Raw genomic sequence first — 21,580 nt, 5'->3', positions numbered from 1 at the left:
TTGCCCTATGACAATGGTTAACAGCCCCACTACATGTCAAAACTGTCCTTACTCAACCTTGGGTTCCCTATCACCAGCTTTCCTGTCCCCTTCTGCCTCCTAGTCCTTGTCCCCGGACTGCTGTGCCTCATTAGCCCCATTTTATTTCATGGGGCTGTCCAATCCCTGGCTGAACGGTAAACCCTGGAAGTGACTTCACCACTGAGCTAAAAGCGTGTCGGGGGGCCATACTCTCGGGGTTTCTCCAGTCCCTTTCAGGCCAGTAAGTCTGGTCTTTTTTGTGTGTTTTAGGATTTTGTTCTACATCCTTCTCCACCTCTGTCCAGAACCCTCTGTTGTGATCTCGGTCAGAGCAGTCAGTGGTGGTAGCCGGGCACCATCTAGCTGTACTGGATTCAGTCTTGTGGAGGCCTTGATAGCTGTGGTCTATTAGTCCTTTGGACTAATCTTTTCCTTGTATCCTGTTCTCTTCATTCTCCCTTGCTCCCGAAGCGGTGAGACCAGTGGACTATCTTAGATGGCTGCTTGCAGGCTTTAAGACCCCAGACACCACTCACCAACATAGAATGTAGAACATCGTCTTTAAAAACTGTGTTATGCCAGTCGAGCTAGGTGTTCCCTGAGACCATGGTCCCCACAGCCCTCTGCCCAGAAATTCAGTTCCTCAAGGAGCTTGGATGTGTCTATGGAGCTTCCATGACCTTTCCTTGCACAAGTTGTACTGGCTTCCCCAGTACTGTGAACTGTCTCACCCTTCACCCAAGATACCACTTATCTATTGCCTGTTTAGTATTTCCCCCCACCCCTCCCAACCCTGTTCACAGATTTTTACCATTATAAATAATTTTGGTATTAAATTGTTTTCCTTTAGCATATATATATTACTTTATAAAATGCATACTCTTTATCCCATCAGTCCTCACCACAACTACGTAAGGTAGAGGATAATTTTACATGTGAGGAAACTAAAGTATATAATCTTTTTTTTTTGAATTATCTACTCAGTATTATTTCCTCGAAATATGATAACTTGGTCAACGGTCACAAGCTCTTAACTTCATGGCCCAATTACTTTCTAAAATGGTTAAATCAATTTGTACTGCTCCCTTGAATATACACCAGTTTCATTACAATCAGTCTAGTAACGAGTATAATCATTTTGAAAACTGCTAGCTAAGGTAAAGTCTCTAAACTGGTACCTTAATATTCTTATCGTCCCCTTTGGGTTTCTCTCAAAGTTAATCGTAACTTCATATGCTTGCTAAACGTGGTTTCTATTTTACTATTTGTTTGCTCGTATTGATTTCCTGTTTATTTTGGTGGGTTTTTACTGGATTAACACTTTGCTCACTTTGACTGTCATTTTCCTTTTTATTGTAGCTATAATATTTTTCCTTGTATGGAAGTTGGAATTTGTTATGGCGTGGAAAGTTGAATCTGTGAATCTTTTCTTTCGTTATTTTCTCTACATTGCATCAAAAAGAAGAGAGAGCGGACAAATATAGAATTCTATTTTTAGCTTTATGAAATTACATTTTTGTGTTTTTTTTTATCTCTAATGTGCAATAGCACATTATAGAAATTTTGGAATATATAAAAATTATTAAAAAATGAAAACATCCATTATTCTCCCACCCAGGGTGTATTTTTTCCTCGTCCTTTCTGTCTGTCGCTCTCTCCGAGGGTGTGCTTTTTTTTAACTTTGGAGAGTACGCTACACACGGTTTTGTACCTTTTCTTCCAGTTAACATTTTCTTGATTGAACTTTCACATATTAAATATTTTTTTGAAAATAAGTAATTCTTTTGAAAGTCTGATGAGTTTATTTTGGGAGGAACTTAATTTCTCCCCCTCAAGTTGCTCTGTCTTTATTTCTCCCAAGACTACTGACTAAACGATCCTTTTTTCGCAGATTGGTCCCTGGTGCCTGCTTTCTCTTTCTCGTGTGTTCTTATCTATCGCTGGTCTCTGTCTAGACTCTGTGCTGTTGAGGGAAACAGGGCACCGCACCTGTAATAGGCTCTTTTTTTTCCCTGAGCCCTCAGGGCCTCCTGGGGTTGCACCACAGCTGGCAAGGGCCAATGCTAGAGACCAGCCAAAATGTGTCCCTACCCATCTTGTTAATGTTTAACGCTGCCCCTGCTGGAAAACAGCTCTCACCGCTTCTTTTTCCACTGCAGATGGTGTTTGATCGTCCTGGGAAGAATGAGCCTTGGCCTCCAGACCCCGTAAAGCGAACGTCCCTCCCATGGAGAAGAACGCCAGTTCCTGAAGACCTGGAGGGCCGGCAGTCACAGGGAGAATAGCCAGCAGCCAGCAGTAGGTAAGGTCAAAGGCATGGGCTATGGAGGCAGCAAAGGAATACATTTATGCATAAAAAATTGGACAGTGAAGTGTGCCGGCAAAAAGTCACAGGTTTCAGTGTCTGGCTACAGCTTTGCTATTTTCAAGCATTTTTTTTTTTTTTTGTCCTCTTTACCCTCTGAGGAGTCCTAGTGGTACAGTGGGTAAGAGCTTGGCTGCGAACCAAAAGGTCGGCAGTTCGCATCCACCAGCCACTCCTTGGAAACCCTATGGGGCAGTTCTGCTCTGTCCTCTAGGGTCGCTATGAGTCAGAATCCACTCGATGGCAACGGGTTTGGTTTTCTGGGGGGCTTACCCTCTGAATCAGTAAGGTGGATGGGGTGGGATAGGTGGTTTGCTCATCTCTCTAAACTATAAATATAAGATTTGAAATTATTCTGTAATTCACCCAACCAGTTTTGAGCACCTACTGTGCACCAAACAGTGTGTCTGGTCTTGAGCGTGCAATGATTTGTAGATCAGGGAAGGATCCTTACTTTGGCTGAGTTTTTCCTTCTGTTGGTTCAGTGTTGGCTTTGTCTCTGCAGGTGATAATGCAAGCTGTTATTATATTCTTGTTCTAGAATCTTCATTGTGGTTGTTGGGGTTCGTTGACATAGTTATATTCGTTCAAGCATGGTTTATTGAGTGCCCACTCTGTTTCAGGCCCTGTGCTGGACACTGGGCTTTCAGAAAGAGTGCCGGGAGGAGTTCATATCTAGCAGATGCAAGCACTGCAAAGCACTCGATTTCCTGAGGAGCAAGGAGAGTGCTGCAGAGCAGGTGAGCCCCACTGGTGGTCAGAGCAGAAAGGCGATGCTGTCTGAGTGGACAGACAGATGGACCAGGGGAGAGAATGCAGCAGTGCCAGGGCCCGGAGACTTACGAAATCAGTCCAGTGTGACTGGGAAATTCAAAGGTTGGTCTGTTTCCCCAAAAAATTTGTGGAGAGAAGTTTGCTTCTCCTTTCCCTCAGTCGGGCTGTTTAGATGAAACTTCTTCAGCTTATGTCATTAGAACACTTTGAGAGAGGAAAAAGTGTCTAGAAGCTCTAAGTGCCTATGAGTAGAAACTCCAGCCAGCTGGTGGGCTTGGAGTCTCAACAGACGGTCCATGTGAGCCTTAATGCGAGGCTAAAAGTGAGTGCTCTGAGGCCATAATGGGGTATAGGCCCCAAAAGCTGAGTATGTCTGAGGGGTACAAGATCGTCGTTCAGCCTGGCTTTTTGCGGAAATTCTTTCCTAGGAAACCCAACCTTTGAGAATAGGTACTGGCAGGAAGCTTGGACCAGCCTGCTAAATACCAGCTCCCTCTGAGCCTCAGCTCTAGAGAAAATGAATCCTGGCCCCCCACCCCACAGTCTCCTTTCACCTATACACATAGAAGTCAAGTCCTAACTCTGCCATTTCCAAGTCATGCAACTTTGAAAATTGCTTTGCATTGACAAGTCACCCCTTTCTTCAGCTATAAATGGTGCTAATAAGATCTTCTCTGCCTGTCTCACAGGGCTGTATAGAACATAAAGTGAAAGGGCCTCATTACACACACGTAATGGCTAAAGCAACACGGATGGTGAGTGTGACTTTTCTGCAAATAACCTGGCAGACTGGATTATTTCTCTAGGGACCCTGATTCCCGAGCCCTGCTTCGTCAACACTGACTTTTCATTGCCCCTTATCACACCTGTTCTTTTGTAGAAAGTCTGTGAACTTTAGAGTCAGACCCATCTGGGCTGGAATTCTGGTTCAAGCACTGATTACCTGTTGACGTGGCGAAGTCTCATAACCTTGCTAAGTCTCAGCTTCTTAATTTTCTAGAACGCAGTTTTCAATCTCTATCCCGTAGTATTGTGGTGAGAATTACATGAGACATGGCATGTAAAGCACCTAGCGCGTAGTAGGTCCTCCTTAAATGCTGCTTTCCCTTCTTCTCTAGTTCATCTCCAGTTGTGACAGGGTCATGTGATCAGCTGCACTGAATGTTAGAGGAAATGGAATTCCTTAGTTTTTTGACAATGCAGCAAGCCCCCTTACCACTTTATGGTCTCATATTTGAATAATTCTCCCTCTGTGTGCATGTCATCCCTTCTAAAACTTCAGCCGCCAGAGGTAGGAACCTCAGAGCCATCAGAGGGCTCTGAGATGGTGGCAAGCGCTGCTTTGGTTGGTATTGCCAGTGGATTCCAAAGCAGTCAGGACCCGAGATTCCAAATGAAGAGTCCAAAGCTCAGGTTGATTAGTTGTGACCACTCTGCCCTCTTTCTTGGCCCACATGGCCCCCACCTCGCCCTCATGCAGCCCCCCATCTCTATTCAATGTACCTCTTGTGCTGGTACGTTGACCTAGTTCAAAGCCCATTAGCATCATCCTCTGTCTGACCCTTCCCAAAACTCCAGGAATGATATACAGCAGAGATGATTATTTTGCAGGAATGTAGGCACAAAGAGATTAAGTGATCTGTCCAAGTTCACCAAGAATGGGAACAAGGACATAGGTTACACGAATACACAGTCAGTACTCTACCACCTTATCCCTGATATTCTTGGGAATGGACTCCATGGGAAGGTACGGCAGACCCCTCGTGGGTTAGAAAAACTGTGGGTGCAATTGTTTTGACTCATTCTGGTAAAATAAACCTAGTGATTTAGGAAAGAACTTAATGTTTTCCAAAGGATGCAGACATTGTTTGAGTTCAAAGTGCTTCCATCTTTCATTTAGTTACACAATAAATTCTGAGAAAACAAACTAGGCCTTTACCTAGATATAAAGACAACTATTCAGGCTCCATTTGCTTAGTGAAATCCATTTTCCAGAAATTGCAGCAGTTCTACATGTGGTGTAGGACATGGATTATGGAATCAAGTGCACTTGGATTTGAACCTCAGTGCAACCATTTACTCAGCTCTGTTGTCCTGGACACTTCCCTTGACCTCTCAGAGCCTCATGTTGCTAATCTATAAAAATGGGGATTAATACGCTTTCATGGCTAGTTATGGTCAGGGCTCCTCTGCACAGCTCAGGAGATGCCCTTCATATTAGGTTCTGAAGTGAATGGTGCTTCCTGGAGTTGGGTGTCATTGTGGCCCTGGTTATGGTGAAATTGTATGAAATAACATGGTTTGCTCAATGAAGTTTTGTTTTTGTTTCCTTAAATGGTCACATGTTGACTGTCTTATCAAGATTTGCAATCCTCAACCATGAGGTGAGTCACCTTCCCATCTCTTAGTGTTCTTGCTAAGTGCTACGGAAAGCTGAATGTTATGAAGCTAACCTTTGGTCTTCTTCTCATGCGGGATTCTAACACCAAAGCTCTTAGAGAGATACATTATAAATCTGTGGCATTGTCTATGGCAAGAGGTCTCTTTCTGGCTATTTTAAAGGGTGTAGGCCTTCTTAGGGTTTCAGGGAGGTTGAGTTCTGGTGAGGTAGACAAATCAGCCTGCTCTTCCTTTTCATTCTATTTTTTCAAGCTTGCGTGCATTTATTTAACAGGGCAGGTCTTACTTAAGAGCTGAACTGGTGTGTAAGACATAGTTCCTGCCCTCAAAAGCTCAGAGTGCAGCCTGGGCGCTAGACCAAGAGAATGCAAAACTAAGATTCAGAGTGTGAAAAGGAATGGTGGAAGAATATGTAAAGTGCTTATGGCTCAGAGAGGAAGAAAAGGGCCGTCAGAAGGACTGCCCTCTATGTACATAGCCCAAGCTGAGGTTGAATTTTTTTTTGAGAGTTGCTTAAGGTAGCTGGTAGGAGATAGTCCAGGGCTAGAATTCTGTTCTCCTCACTCTAAATCCATTGGTTGGCCCATCACCCAGCCTTACGTCGATTACCACTTCTGGATTTTCTTTACATAATTTATTTTTTCTTCTCTCACTTTTTTTAGGCCTGTTTTCCTCCTTAGAACGAAGCGGCTTCCCTGAACGCGTCTTTCATTATGATTCACATCATCCTCAGGAAAAAGCTTAGCTGCTTTGTCCTGGCCTTTTTCCTGTTTGCCATCGTCTGTGTGTGGAAGGAAATGAAGAAAGGGAGTTACTATGATTCCCTTAAATGGGAAACTGAAGGATCCCCGCTGGTGATGGGTCTGGGGAAAATGGCCATGGGGTCTGGTCCACAGTCAAAAGTCAGCACCCAGCACCTCCGCAGGAGCAACCAGGCCCTCAACTGCACCAAGGCCTCAGCCAAGGCCAAGCCACAGCCCTCCTTCCAGGTGTGGAACAAGGACAGCTCTTCCAAAAACCTCCCCTCCAGGTTGCAGAATATCAGGAAAAATTACCTGAACATGAACAAGTACAAAGTATCCTATAAGGGGCCAGGGCCAGGGGTCAAGTTGAGTGCAGAGGCCCTGCGCTGCCACCTCCGGAACCACGTGAATGTATCCATGGTAGAGTCCATAGATTTTCCCTTCAATACCTCCGAGTGGGAGGGTTACCTGCCCAAGGAGAACATCAGGACCAAGGCTGGGCCGTGGGGCAAGTGTGCTGTTGTCTCTTCAGCAGGATCTCTGAAGTCCTCCCAACTGGGCCGAGAAATAGGTGGGTTCCAGGTGTTGTTAAGGTTGTTGTCTTAACAGCTGCTTTGGAGTAGCAAGGGTGTACTGATGGTGATTAGACACAAGGGGCCCAAGTGTGGCTCCAGGGATCAGTGGAGCGGGCACAGGTCAGTGACTTTCAGTTATCTTTCATGGAGTCAAAGGTGCCACTGGGGCAGTGGAAAGGATGGCGATCCAGGCCCTTTATACCTTTATTAATCAGAACGGTTTTATTTTATCTGTTTTAAATATTGGCGTTCTACAGAAGATTTCATTTGAAGAGAGAGTTCCACTACCACCAATAAGCAAAAAACTACAATTGACCTTTGAAAATAATTGAAGAATAGATCCCTACATATCTTCAGGTCCTGAACTTCTGTAATTTTACCTGGTTAATTGCGGACCAATTGTGTCTTCTAGGAATCCCTGGGTAGTACAAATGGTTAATGTGCTTGACCACTAACTGAAAAGTTAGAGGTTTGAATCCACCCAGATGTGCCTCTGAAGAAAGGCCCAGTGATCTACTTCTGAAAAAAATTGCCATTCAAAGGCCCATGGAGCACAGTTCTACTCTGACATGGGGTCGCCATGAGTTGGAATAGACGCCATGGCAACTGGTTGGTTGTCTTTTTTGGTCTCAACTACCTGGCTAATCTTCAGCTTTTGTCTTTGAAAATAATAAGAGCTGGAATTTTTAACTTTGGGGGTGTATACCAACTTCAGGGAGTTCAAAATCCATAAAATTGTCTGCAAAACTATTTGTGTATTGAGTGTGTATAAGATGTATGTATTTGTGCATTTTTCCAGGGAGAGAATCCATAGTTTTCAGTTGATTCTCAGAGGGGTCCATGACCCAAGAAAGGCTAAGAATCACTGGTCAGAATATACAAATTTGCTCTTCTTGAAACCCTTTGCAGTTAATAATGATAGACAACCTACCCATATATGTAAACATGTGTACAATGGAGAGATCTGAATTTGCTTAAGACTTCCTGTTTGCCTTGTCTGAGAGAATGTGGTTTTCATTACTGTGAAATGAATCAGGGTACAGAAGCAAAGCCCAGGTAGCCATGCTGTCCGTCAGGTTCTGGAAGGTCCTGGTGCGGGTGATGTCATGTGTCTCCTTTTTTATTTCCTTCATGTGACTACCAGGAAAAATGTTCTGAAACCAAGCACAGAGTCTCAAAAGAAGAGAAGTAGATGAAGTTGGATTCTCTAGAGCAGGAAGAAGTGGTGAAATCACATTTTCTACCTTTCCAAACAGGCAGCATTTACTAATAAAAGCTGCCAAGATGACGAGCTTCTCCCCAGCGTTTGCTTTTGCCTTCTTGGCTTCCTTCTGGGCTTAGTTTTCTAGAAACGAAATGTGATTGGTACTTTTTCATCCATGAACTCATTGCTCTCGAGTCAATTCCAACTCATAATGACCCTACAGGACAGAGCAGAACTCCCCCATAGGGTTTCCAAGGAGTGGCTGATGGATTTGAACTGCCGACCTTTTGGTTAATAGCCATAGCTCTGAAACACTGTAACACCAAGACTCCTTTTCATCATAATGGAGCTAAATTTCCTTCTCTCTTCTCTATATTTTTTCCATAATATTCATATTTAGAATATCCTAGTTGTTAGCCGGTTCTTCGTCTTCATGTCAGGTTATCGTGTCTACCTGGGTGGAACTGGGTTGAAGTTTGAGGCAGCGTATGAGACCTCTGAGAATTGGAACAACAGCTTTGTTTTTTATGTTTCTTTCTTTCCTTTTTTTTTTTATCGTGGTGAAAATAGACATAACAAAACATATGCCAATTTAACAATTTCTACATTCAGTCATTCAGTGACATTGATTACATTCTTCACATTATGTAACCATTCTCTTTGTCCTTTTCCAAATTATTCTATCACCATTAACATAAATTCAATGCCCCCTAAGCAAGCATTCCCCTTTCCCCTTTCTCCGCACCCCTGGTAACCTCTAATAATCTCTAGTTTGTATATATTTGCTTATTTTATATAAATCATTCAGCATTTGTCCTTTTGAGACTGACATATTTCACTCAGGCTACAGCTTTGTTTTTATATACTCTGTAAAAGCTTTGAGTGACTTAAGTAAACATTAATTAAAATAATCTTTTTCCATAGACTTCCATTATAATTTCAAATATCTATTTCCACAGACGGACTTTGATCCTGAAATACAATAAAAAATTGCATGTTAGACTTCAAACGTTTTGCCTTTTGTAAGGTATAGCCTGTGGAAATTTAGTCTAACAGGTACTTGAAGGCATTCAGCATTTATTCTTTTACTCATTCATGTATTCATCAACAATACAAAAAATGAACTTAGAGTAACCTCAAAAACCAAACTCGCTCTGGTCGAGTCCATTCCAACTCATAGCGATCCTATAGGACAGAGTAGAACTGCCCCGTAGGGTTTCCAAGGCTGTCATCTTTATGGAAGCAGACTGCCACTTCTCTCTCCCGTGCAGCGGCTGGTGGGTTCCAACCACCAACCTTTTGGTTAACAGTTGAGTGCTTAACCACTGCACCACCAGGGCTCCTTGAGCTCAGAGTACAAAGGGAAAGGGCAAGGGAGGCAACCCTTTGTTGAAGGCCCTCTGCGTACCAGGTGGCATGCCAGACACATATAGCCTTCCCACCACATCCAGAATTTGTTGAGCCCATTCCCACCTATAGAACATATCAGATGGCTTCAGAGTATTTGCTCTTCCAAGTAGTACTGCTAACAAGATTTTTGTGCAGATAACAAGTGACTACCACTACCCTCCAGCAGAGAAAAATCCTCAGCAGTGGGACTAGGAGACCAAGTAAGATAAGGTCTATGGCTCTTTTTGGTCCATTGTGAATAGATCGTTCACCCGAGAGGTTGTAATAATATACTGAGTGAGTCTCCAGCAGTGGTGTCACTGGCGGGCGGTGGTGGGGAGGTGGTGCAGACCACACGAGGTGACACTGTCAGAGGGGGTGACACCAAAATGACTGTAAAATTTTTGTGCAGTGTTTCAGCACGCACCAGCCTCTGTGCGCCACCATGGCAGGCCAGGTGGCACCATAGCGCCCCCAATGGGTTGGGCCTAGCCAAGGCGGCATGGGCGACAACCCAGGGGGAGGTGCGCACCGACAGGTGACGCTGCAGCCTCCCGTGGGCTGCCCGCTGGGGTACCCTTACCTGGGGCACCACCCCCAAGCGTGCTCAGCAGAGGTGCAAAGCCTCTCCACGAGGTGAGTCAAGGTGATCATTGTAGTCCAGGGAAAAGGATCATTTACAAAACCTGGAGGAAGACTCTACCACCAGTCTGTCAGTTTGTTGTACTGTGGTGGCTTGCATGTGCTATGATGCTGGAATCTATGCCCCTGGTATTTTAAATATCAGCAGGGTCACCCATGGTAGACAATTTCAGTGACACTTCCAGGCTAAGCCAGACTACGAAAAAAGGCCTGGCGATCTACTTCTGAAAATTAGCCAATGAAAACCTTATGGATCGCAACAGAACATTGTCCAACTTGCTTGCTTTAGATGTATCATCAGGAGGGATCAGTCGCTAGAAGAGGACATCGTGCTTGGTGAAGTAGAGGGTCACTGAGGGTGAGGGAAACTCTCAGTGAGATGAATTGGCACAGTAGCTGCAGTGATGGATTCAAACATGCTGGCAATTGTGAGGATGACACAGGGCAAGGCAACGTGTCATTCTTTTGTATGGAAGATTGCCTTGAGTCAATGGCAGCTATCTGTCTATCAGAAGATTTATATTTGAAGGACAGGGAAAGAAGTGGGACAAGCAAAAAATTTCTGAAAGGCCAGTGAGAGAGGCATGTGCCATATTGTGGAAGGCAAAGGAGGATGGGGTTTGGGAGATGGTGGCCAGTGGCATTAGAGGCTGCAGAGTGGAGCAGGTTCTTGAGCAGAGTGAGAACTGAGAAGATACCCTTGGATTGAGTAGCTGGCAGAGTGTGATTGTTTATATTAGGAGCCAGCAAACTTTTTTCTCTAAAAGGCCAGATAGTGAATGTTTTTGGCCTTGAGGGCTGTACAGTGTCTGCCACAACTGTTCAACTCTGCTGTTGTGCAAACACACCAAGTTGTTGTTAGGTGCCGTCAAGTCACTTTTGACTTATAGTGACCCCATGTACAACAGAACAAAACACTGCCCAGTCCTGCATCATCCTCACAATTGTTACTATACTTGAGCCCATCCTCGCAGCCGCTGTGTCAGTCCTTCTTGTTGAGGGTCTTCCTCTTTTTCAATGACTCTCTATTTTACCAAGAATGATGTTCTTCTTCAGGAACTGTTCCCTCCTGATAACAGGTCCAAAGGACGTGAGACAAACTCTCGCCATCCTTGTTTCTGAGGAGCATTCTGGCTGTACTTCTTCCAAGACAGATTTGTCTGTTCTTCTGACAGCCCATGGTATATTCAATATTCTTCGCCAGCACCATAATTCAAAGATGTCAATTCTTCTTCAGTCTTCCTCATTCACTGTCCAGCTTTTGCATGCATATGAGGCAACTGAAAATATCATGGCTTGAGTTAGGCATACCTTAGTCCTCAAAGTGACTTCTTTGCTTTTCAACACTTTAAAGAAGTATTTTGCAGCAGATTTGCCTAATGCAATGCGTCCTTTGATTTCCTGCCTGCTGCTTCTGTGGGCATTGATTGTGGATCCAAGTAAAATGAAATCCTTGACAACGTCAATCTTTTCTCTACCTATCATGATGTTGCTTATTGGTCCGGTTGTGAGGATTTTTGTTTTCTTTATGTTGAGGTGTAATCCACGGTGAAGGCTGTAATCTTTGATCTTCATCAGTAAGTGCTTCAAGGCCTCTTCACTTTCAGCAAGCAAGGTTGTGTCATCTGCATATCACAGGCTGTTAATGAATCTTCCTCCAATCCTGATGCCCCATTTTTCTTCATATAATCCAGCTCCTCAGATTATTTGCTCAGCATACAGATTGAATAAATATGGTGAAAGGATACAACCCTGATGCACACCTTTCCTGATGTTAAACCATGTGATATCCCCTTGTTCTGTTCAGATGACTGCCTCTTGGTCTGTGTACAGGTTCTGCAGTAGCACAATTAAGTGTTCTGCAATTCCTATTCTTCACAATGTTATCCATAATTCGTTATGGTCTACACAGTTGAATGCTTTTGCATAGTCAATAAAATATAGGTAAACATTTTTCTGGTATTCTCTACTTTCAGCCAAGATCCATCTGACATCAGCAATGATATCCCTCGTTCCATGTCCTCCTCTGAATCCAGCTTGAATTTCTGGCAGTTCCCTGTTGATGTACTGCTGCAACCATTTTTGAATGATCTGCAGCAAAATTTTACTTGCATGTGATATTAATGATATTGTTCAATAATTTCTGCATTCTGTTGGATCACCTTTCTTTGGAATGGGCATCAATAATGGCTCTTTTCCAAATTTGTTGACATAGACAAGTGAGCACCTCCAGTTCTGCATCCATTTGTTAAAACATCTTTGTTGGTATTCCATCAATTCATGGAGCCTTGTTTTTTTGCCAGTGCCTTCAGTGCAGCTGGGACTTCTTCCTCCAGTACCATCGCTTCATGATCATATGCTGCCTCCTGAAATGGTTGAACATCAACCAATTCTTTTTGGTACAGTGATTTTGTGTATTTCTTCCATCTTCTTTTGATGCTTCCTGAGTTGTTCATTATTTCGCCCATAGAATCCTTCAAAGTTGCAACTCAAGGCTTGAATTTTTTCTTCCTTTCTTTCAGCTTGAGAAATGCCGAGCATGTTCTTCTTTTTTGGTTTTCTAACTCCAGGTCTTTGCACATTTTGTTATAATACTTTACCTTGTTTTCTTGAGCTGCCTTTTCAAATCTGTTCAGTTCTTTTACTTCCTCATTTCTTCCATTCACTTGAGCTACTTGACATTCAAGAGCAAGTTTCAGAGTCTCTTCTAACATCCATTTTGGTCTTCTTTCTTTCCTGTCTTTTTGGTGACCTTTTGCTTTCTTCATGTATGATGTCCTGGATGTCATCCCACAACTCGTCTAGTGTTCGCTCATTAGTGCTCAGTGTGTCAAATCTGTTCTTGAGATGGTCTCCAAATCCAGGTGGCATATACTTAGGGTTGTATTTTGGTTCTCATGGACTTGTTTTAATTTTCTTCAGCTTCAACTTAAACTTGCATATGAGCAATTGATGGTCTCTTCCACAGTTGGCCTCTGGTCTTGTTCTCACTGATGATATTGAGCTTTTCCATTGCCTCTTCCCACAGATGTAGTCGACTTGATTCCTGTATTTTCTATCCAGTGAGTTCCAGGTGTATGGCTGCTATTTATGTTGTTGGAAAAAAGGTATCTGCAATGAATAAGTCATTGGTCTTGCAAAATTCTATCGTGCAATCTCCAGTATCACTTCTATCACCAAGGCCATGTTTTCCATCCACAGATCCACAGATCCTTCTTCTTTGTTTCCAGCTTTCACATTCTTATCACCATTATCAATGCATCTTGGTTGCATGTGTGATCAATTTCAGACTGCAGAAGTTGGTAAAATATCTTCAGTTTCCTCATCTTTGGCATTCGTTGATGGTGGGTAAATTTGAATAGTAGTTGTATTAACTGGTCTTCCTTGTAGGCATATGGATATTATCCTATCACTGACAGCATTGTACTGCAGGGAGAGGGGGGCCTGAGTACCCCCAAACTTATAGCTGGCATCCTGGGGGGGGGTAGAGAGATCCCCCCAATTAGTGGACCGCATTATAGAAGTGAAAGTGTGTGGCGACCCCCTAGCTTGAGACTGGTGTCTGAAGTTTTGGAAAGACTTGGCAGTCTGGAGGACTACGCCCTTCAGCTGTTTGCTCAGCATACAGATCCGACCTAGTTGTGGTGGTTGGGGTCTGAAGAAGTAGGACTGCACTTGTAGTTGGTATCAGAGAGGAGATTTAGGGTTTATTGTTGTGTGCCAGAGAAGACAAGCACACAGAGAGAGACACCCAATATTCCTTTGTAAATCATCCCTTTACTGAACTCTCCTCAGTTACTTCATTTGAGCTTATTATCTCTTGTACTAGGGCCCTGACCAATTATTTATCTGCAGAATGGGAAAGCTAACTAAGTAAGTGAAGTTTCTGATGAATCTGCATATCTAGTGTGACTGATCACTTGTGATACCAATGTCATGACAAAACTTGTTGCAGTTCTGAATTGTGTAAAGATGTACCTCCTGTCCGATTTGCAGTTTAGTGTGCCTGTGTAACTTTCAAGCCATTTCAGTGAAATTTTGTCCTGAAAATATGGCTACATTGTTTTCGTGACTAAGGTGTCCAGATCCCCGAGCCTTAGTATATATGTTGGAACTGTAATAAAGAAGGAGGCTTTCATCCCTTAATTCTATGGGCATCCTCTTCTCAGAGTGTCTTATACTAAGCCAAATGCTCACCCTACTCACCCCACCCCATTCCTCCTGTGTGGATCAAGAACAACCCAAAACGAATCCACCTGGAGGGAACTAGAACAATGGAGGATTGGGTTGACCCCCAAATGTTGTGCACATTTCAGTGATAAACTCCAGACTTGCTTGATCAAATAAGGTTGGGATGAGTTTTCTTAGGATCATAGACACTCAGGTTTGGGATGCACCTTAAAAGTCATCAATTCTCACCCCAATCAGATTGGCCAATTTCTGGATGTAGAAACTTGTCCAAGTCTTCCAAACTCTGCTTCAACAGCTGCAAGGACAGGGAAAAAGAGCCCAGGAAGTGAATAGATTTTTTTGAGGTGGATTATTTGATCTTGGCTCAATTTAGGACATTATTTCCAACAACGTGCTTACGTAAAAAAAAAGAGACAGAGAGAGAGAGAAAATAGAATACATTGAGGTTTGTGACCCTTCCGTGGGTCTCATGTTCCTAAACCAAACTCTTAGGGGGTTGTCTTGGATGTCATAGTGAATCTCTTCCATTTGCAGAGCATGGCACACGTTTCAGAAGGCCATGGGGTACTTTGTGCTTGTGGGGTAGACTGAGTATATGGCAGAGTCTTCATTTTTCTGACAGGGATAGAAATATGATTTACTGGTAATACCAAGACAATATTTGGTTTGCTCCTTTGACAACTGGAATAGTGATTCCACACAAGTAGTACATTGTCCCTTGTCTTAGTCATCTAGTGCTGCTATAACAGAAATACCACAAGTGGATGGTTTTAACAAAAAGTAATTTATTCTTTCACAGTCAAGCAGCCCACAAGTACAAATTCAAGGCATCAGCTCCAGGGGAAAGCTTTCTCTCTCTGTCATCTCTGGAGAAAGGTCCTTGTGATGCATCAGTCTTCCCTTGGCCTGGGAGCTTCTCTGTGCAGGAACCTCAGGTCTGAAGGATGCGCTCTGCTCCTGGCATTGCTTTCTTGGTGGTGTGAGGTTCCCATGTGTCTCTGCTCACTTCTCTCTTTTATATCTCAAAAGAGATTGGCTTAAGACACTATCTAATCTTATAGACCTCATCAATATAACTGCTGCTAATCCATCATATTACATCATAGTGATAGAGTTTATAACACAGGGAAATCACGTTAGATGATAAAATGGTAAACAATCATACAATAGTGGGAATCATGACCTAGTCAAGTTGACAGACATTTTTGGGGGGCACAATTCAATCTGCGACAACCCTGTTCACTTTTCTGCTGTAACTAGGCATACTAGTGTCTTGACTGGGTTTCAGATATAGACCCCTTTTGCCCTTGCAGTGGCCAGGCACTGCAGGTGGTCATTTCTGTCTGAGATTTACGTGATTGCACCATACAAACATAATGATTTTTCCCAGCTTATCAAGATGGGATAAAAATTGGAAGGCATTATTCTCTTGCCCCCTCCACCTCCTCCTATGCTCTCTCCTCCAGTCCTCTCTTTCTGCATATTGCTAGTGCTACTCACCTCTTTTCTGTTTCCTTGTGGTTTATAGATGATCATGATGCTGTCCTGAGGTTTAACGCGGCACCCACAGCCAATTTCCAACAAGATGTGGGTACGAAAACTACCATTCGCCTGATAAACTCACAGGTAAAACTTCTTCTGTACAGAAACAGAGAGAGGGACCACGATGGGTTCTAAAGTGGAACGTATCTACTAGGAGCACATCACAGCTGCCAGCTTAATGAAGTCTTTGGCTTTCCTGAGTCCCCAGTTCCTTGTTGGAGAACGAGAAGATAGTAATCCCATGACCCAACCTGGAGATGTATTCATGGAGGTGTCTCGTGCCTAGAGAAAGCAGAGAACATCCAGGGGAGAGTGAGGAGTGTTGTGAAAATGAAATGAAGCAATACATGTGAGAGCAGTTTATATGCCATCAACTATTATACAACTATTACAAGACATCATCACCATTAGGATTATGTTTAATAGGGCACTAGAATATGTGGCCTATTTCATACATTCCCCTAGATAATTAGTTTCTTGGATATTTCCAGGTAGCACACGCTGCTTTCTCAATACTAATGGAAACTTAAGAAATAGAGGTTAAATTCTTTTGCCACAAAATTAATGATTTAATTAGCAGAACGAAACTTGATTACGTATGTACCTGACCTTACGTACTAGGGCTACAAAGCTATTCACTTCACTTACAACCACTGAGTAAACAGGTGAGCCTTGGGTGTTTTTATGCCAATGTTTAGACTGGGTATGCTTATCAGTTTTATCTACAATCTACAAGAAGTTGTAAAACGGCTCCTATAGTATCAGAATCCAGTAAGGAAGAAGGGTGTGCCGTAGACAATGCATAGCTTTCCTCTGAAGCACATTTTTTTTCCTACATTTGCTAATCCTGGGGCTCAGAGAGGGAGGCCCACTTCACAGGGTACACTGTCCACTCTCAAGGAAACCCTTCCCGGTCTTCCCCAGGCACTCTGACCCTCCCTCCTCTTCCTCCATAAGCAGCTCTAAATGTCTGGGGTGTCCCTTTAGCATTCTATCACAGGCACTGCATTGTGACTGACAACTTTCTGTCATCACCCTTGCTCATCTTGCTATCCTAGGGAGTGGCAGTCTGTCTTCTCTCTCTTTTGTCCTGGTCAGTTATCCTCGCTGTTTTGTGCTATTTCTGTCACTGAGGAAGCTGAGTTCCCATCACTGCCCACGGAGAGCACCTGGAACCTCACTGCGGGAGTAGCTGCTGTTTTGGTAGAATGCTGCCTTTGAGCTCTGCTTCCTCTTTCCAGCCAGAGAGGTCCTCCTGAAAGTGCTCCCCTCTGAGGGCACCAGGTCCGCATTTGTTGGGCTCATCTCCTTCACATGGCGTAGAACAGCTTTTTGTGACAACGCCATGGAAAATATAAGGGGCTTTTCTTATTTTCTCTTTCCCTCTGCCCCTGACTTTAGTAACGTGAAGCAAGTGTGTGAAGCTTTTTATGGAGAGCAGTATCATACTGTGAGGTTTCAGTTCTGTATCCTCATTTAGACCGTATGCACCCGGGCCAGGTGGTGGTATGAGATTCAACGGGGAAGCAGCGTGGTCTTTCCTGTCAGTTAACTGTGTGTCTTGAAATAAATTCAATTCTGAGAGTAAGTCTAGAAGGCTTCTGTGAGACCCAGCTAAGCACCTGCTGGGCTCAGTGGGGCTGAGAGAGGAGAGAATGGGACAAGAAGACACAGTGGCTTTCTTGGAAGCTTTTGTATCCACCGAAGAGAGAAAATCTACCTCCTGTGGAGAGTGACAGGCATGCTGATTGGATTTCAACCAAGACATCCCCAGATTACTTAATGGGGCTTGTCCTGAAATAATAGCTGGTGGCATTTTTTAAATACTTCTAGTGTCCAAGAGCTTTACATGCATGATCTCATTTGATCTTCATGACAACCCTGTAAGGTGTGATCACCACCATTTTACATGAGGAAGCTTAGGCTCAAAAGTCTCAGGTAGCCCAGACAGTAAGTGATAAAGGTGAGATTTGGATCCAAGTCTCTTTGCCACCAGCAGTTTAAATCCCCAAAGCTTTCTTTAAGGCCCAATCTTTCTTCTAAAGATTCTGACAGACAAGTGTCTGGATAGGTGGAGGAATTTTCCATCAACAGCAGAACTGTATACAACCAAGGTGAGCTGGATGGTTTTGATGGAACTCCTTTGGATGTAGTATTTTGGCATCATAATTTGGGAGCTGAAATGTAGACATGGTGGATATCATGAGTTCCAGAGTCCTTGATTCTGGCCAGCAGACACATTCTGAGTCACTGTTATTTTTCAGAATTAGAAAAGGATCTGTGACTTGATATTGGACTCAGCTTGCCTTCTCATATCCCAAAGCTCCAGGTTATATGTGGTTTTCAATATGCCAGAGCTGCTGTCAGTTTTCTTCTTTTCCTTTTGTGGTCCACCCATCTGGTATACAGCCAGCTGCCTAAAATTCCATTCAGTCAAGCAAATACACTCCCACAAAACCCCTGCCAGGCATGGAGGAAAAGCAGGAAATTGTAAGGTCTTCCTTCCCCCAAGGGGTTTAGTTTAGCTGAGGAGAAATGATTCCCCTCTCCCCACAGAGGCAGTCATGTCACAGTGCAAAGGCAGGGTATAATCCATTTGGGGTCAGGTAATCCTTGACCTGAAAGTCTGGACCAGGGAAAAGCAGTCTTTGGCCTGGAATTCTGTGAGTGTACTGCTGAAACCTCACAGTAAAATCAAAGTTTATATTCAGTTTGTGGAAACTCACTATCTTTGACATAACTTCTTATCTGCCCTCACATTCCATTTCAGCTAAGCCACCACCCGTAGCCAGTGCTTATATCAGAATCTCACCCAACCTCCAAATGTCTACATTTGGAGGTAATCTGTTAGGAATTTTTGCGTCTATGTTCATGAGAGATAGTGGTTGGTAGTTTTCTTTTCTTGTAAGCTCTTTGTCTGGTTTTTGGTATCAGGGTAATACTGGGCTCATAAGGTGAATTGTGAAGCATTTCCTCTTCTTCAATTTCCTGGAAGCATTTGTGTAGAACTGATATTATTTCTTAAATATTTGATAGAATTCACTAGTAAAACTATCTGGACCTACAGTTTTCCTTGTGGGAAGGTTTTTAGCTACAAAGTCAATTTCTTTCCTACATATAGAGCTTTTCGTATTGTCTATTTATTCCTGCCTGAGCTTCGATAATTTGTCTTTTCAGGAATTTGTATATTTCATTTACGTTATTGAATTTACTGGCATAAAGTTGTTCATGATATGTCCTCATTATCCTTTTAATATCTGTAGAATCTGTAGTGGTGCCACCTCCTTTGAGATTATTTGAATCATATTTGAAATCACAGAGTTGAAAAGGACTTTGGAGATCAAATATCCATTTTCATTGACTCCAGAAGTTCTTACTGATCATCTGCTTTGTGCTAGACTTTGTGAGAAAAGCTGAAATTCAGCAGCTGGCAACAATCGTAAAACAGAAGCAGACACATTTCCTGTCCCTGTGGAGCCCAGAGTCTTACCTAATCATTTCATTTTACAAATAAGATAAGAAGAGAAGATGACATGCACGATTGCACAAAGGTTATGGCAGAATCAGGATAGGATGGAGCCCTCTTGACAACTTGTCCAGGGCTCCTCCTTGGCTTGCTGGCGACACCCTCCAAGTCCAATTTTTCTCATTCCTGTCTCTTTTTCCATCTCACTTACTACCTCACTCTCCCACCATCAAGTAAGCTCTATGAGGGCAGGTAGTTTTGTCCGTTTTGTTCACTGATGTACCCAAGTGTCTAGACTAGTGTCCGTTACATAGTAGTTGTGCAATAAGTATTTCTGCATGAAGTGTAATCTAGATAGCCTTCTGCTCACTTAATGGATTATCTCCAAAACTCCTCCAATTTATTTATTTTTAACTATTTATTTTGAAATTCTTTAACGCTTCTAGAAAAGTTGCAAGAATAAGAATAATACAAAGAATGCCTTTATACCCTGTATCCAGATTCACTTATTATTAACATTTTACCGCATCTTCTGTATCATCTGCTCCAATTTCATAACATTCTTTTATCTGATAGTAAATTGTATACATCATAGCCTTTTATCCCTAAATATTTTAGTGTGTATTTCTTAAGAATAAGGATATACTCTTATGTTATCAAAGTACAGTTATCAACTTCACACAGTTACATTGATACCATACACTCTTCTAATCTATCTGTATCCCAGTTTTGTCAGTTGACCTGATAATGTCCTTTATGCCAATTCTTTCCCTCAAGTACAAGATCCAAACCAGAATCAGGTATTATACTCAATTTTCATGTCTCTTTAGTCTCCTTTAATCTGCAGTATCTCCATAGCCCTTTTTTGTTTTTTTAAGACATGAACATTTTTTAAGAATACAGTTCTTTTTTTAAAAAAAACGAAAATGTTCCTTTTCGTCTTAGTTTCCTGGGCTGTCATAACAAAATACCACAAAGTGGGTGGCTTTAAAGAAACAAAAACTTATTATCTCACAGTTCTAGGGGTAGGTCTGAATCCAGGGTGTCAGTAGGGCTATTCTCTGTCTCTCTGTCAGCTCTAGGGGAAGATCCTTCCTTTTCTCTTTCATCTTCTAGTAGCCCTGGACATTCCTTGACTTGTAGATGGTCCCTCACATGATGTCTTACCCTGTGTAACCCTATTGCTTTGTCTGTTTTCCCTTTTTAAAGACACTGTTCAGAAAAGATTAGGACCTACCCTACTCTAGTATGACTTCCTTAACTGATAAGAAAAAGCCTATTTCCAAACAAGAACACATTCACCAGTATAGGGATTAGGACTTCAACATATCTTTTGGGGGTGGGGGTCACAGTTCAATCCATAACACAAATTTTGGGTTTGTCTGATGTTTTCTCAATGTTAGGTTCATCCGTTTATGGCTAGAAAACTACATAAATGATGTGTCCTCCTCAGGCCATCACATCAGGAGGTGTGCAATGTCTGTCTGCCCTCATAGCTGATTTTAACTTGGATCACCTGGTTAAGGCATTGTCTGATTTCTCCACTATATCGTTACTGTTTGTTCCTGACAGTCTATAGGTGAATGTGGTAATACCATGTCAATATTCTGCTCACCAAAATTCCCCTCCATGTTTAGCATTCATTGATGAGTTTTGCCTGAACCAGTTTTCACTCTGATGGTCTTTTAACTCCAGTGCTCCTTCCTTCACATTTTCCAGTTGGCACTCAGGATTCTACTCTAAGTAAGAGCCCCGCCCCATGCCCCCCCTCCCCGACCCCATTTCATTCTTTCTTTATCTCCATATTATTGGTAAGGACTCATGGATTCCTGTTTTTTTCAATGGTTTATAATTCATTACTGCTCACAATTACTATGGCCAGCAGGAGTTCCTTTGAGCTCGCTCTTGTTTCCCTGCGACATGCATATCATTTTCCCCCCCGTTTTTAACACTGCTATACTTTCTGGCATAGCAAGATGTTCTAGCTCATTTTGTACCATCTGTAGGGTTTTTAACATTCATCTTTATTAATTTTATCTTGTATGTGCACACAAGGGGTTGTGGATCAGAGACAGGCTTCTTACTAAATACCTTACAGTAAATAATCGTGTGTTGGCCCCTCTTTACCCTTACCTGTAGGGTGATGCAATAAGAGCCAGATCAATTGTCCTACATGAGTAACCGTATACCCAATAGGCAAGGGATGAGTGTCTTAGTCATCTAGTGCTGCTATAACAGAAATACCACAAGTGGATGGCTTTAATAAAG

The 21,580-nt window shown here is 42.8% G+C and overlaps 1 protein-coding gene across 1 annotated transcript in view; it reads left to right on the top strand.

Annotated features, from left to right (window-relative positions):
* Positions 1 to 21,580, top strand: part of ST6GAL1 (ST6 beta-galactoside alpha-2,6-sialyltransferase 1) — a 124,472-nt gene that overhangs the window by 94,788 nt on the left and 8,104 nt on the right. The window contains exons 5-7 of the mRNA XM_004382244.2: positions 2,181 to 2,323; positions 3,010 to 6,874; positions 15,833 to 15,930. Of these exons, the coding sequence (XP_004382301.1) occupies positions 6,274 to 6,874; positions 15,833 to 15,930 (699 nt within the window). The 5' untranslated portion in view covers positions 2,181 to 2,323; positions 3,010 to 6,273. The remainder of the gene's footprint in view (positions 1 to 2,180; positions 2,324 to 3,009; positions 6,875 to 15,832; positions 15,931 to 21,580) is intronic.

The sequence above is a fragment of the Trichechus manatus genome, unplaced genomic scaffold (genome assembly GCF_000243295.1).
Source record: "Trichechus manatus latirostris isolate Lorelei unplaced genomic scaffold, TriManLat1.0 scaffold00092, whole genome shotgun sequence".
NCBI lineage: Eukaryota > Metazoa > Chordata > Mammalia > Sirenia > Trichechidae > Trichechus > Trichechus manatus.
Note: the sequence above shows the minus strand (reverse complement) of the source record. Positions and strands in the feature narration are given on the sequence as shown.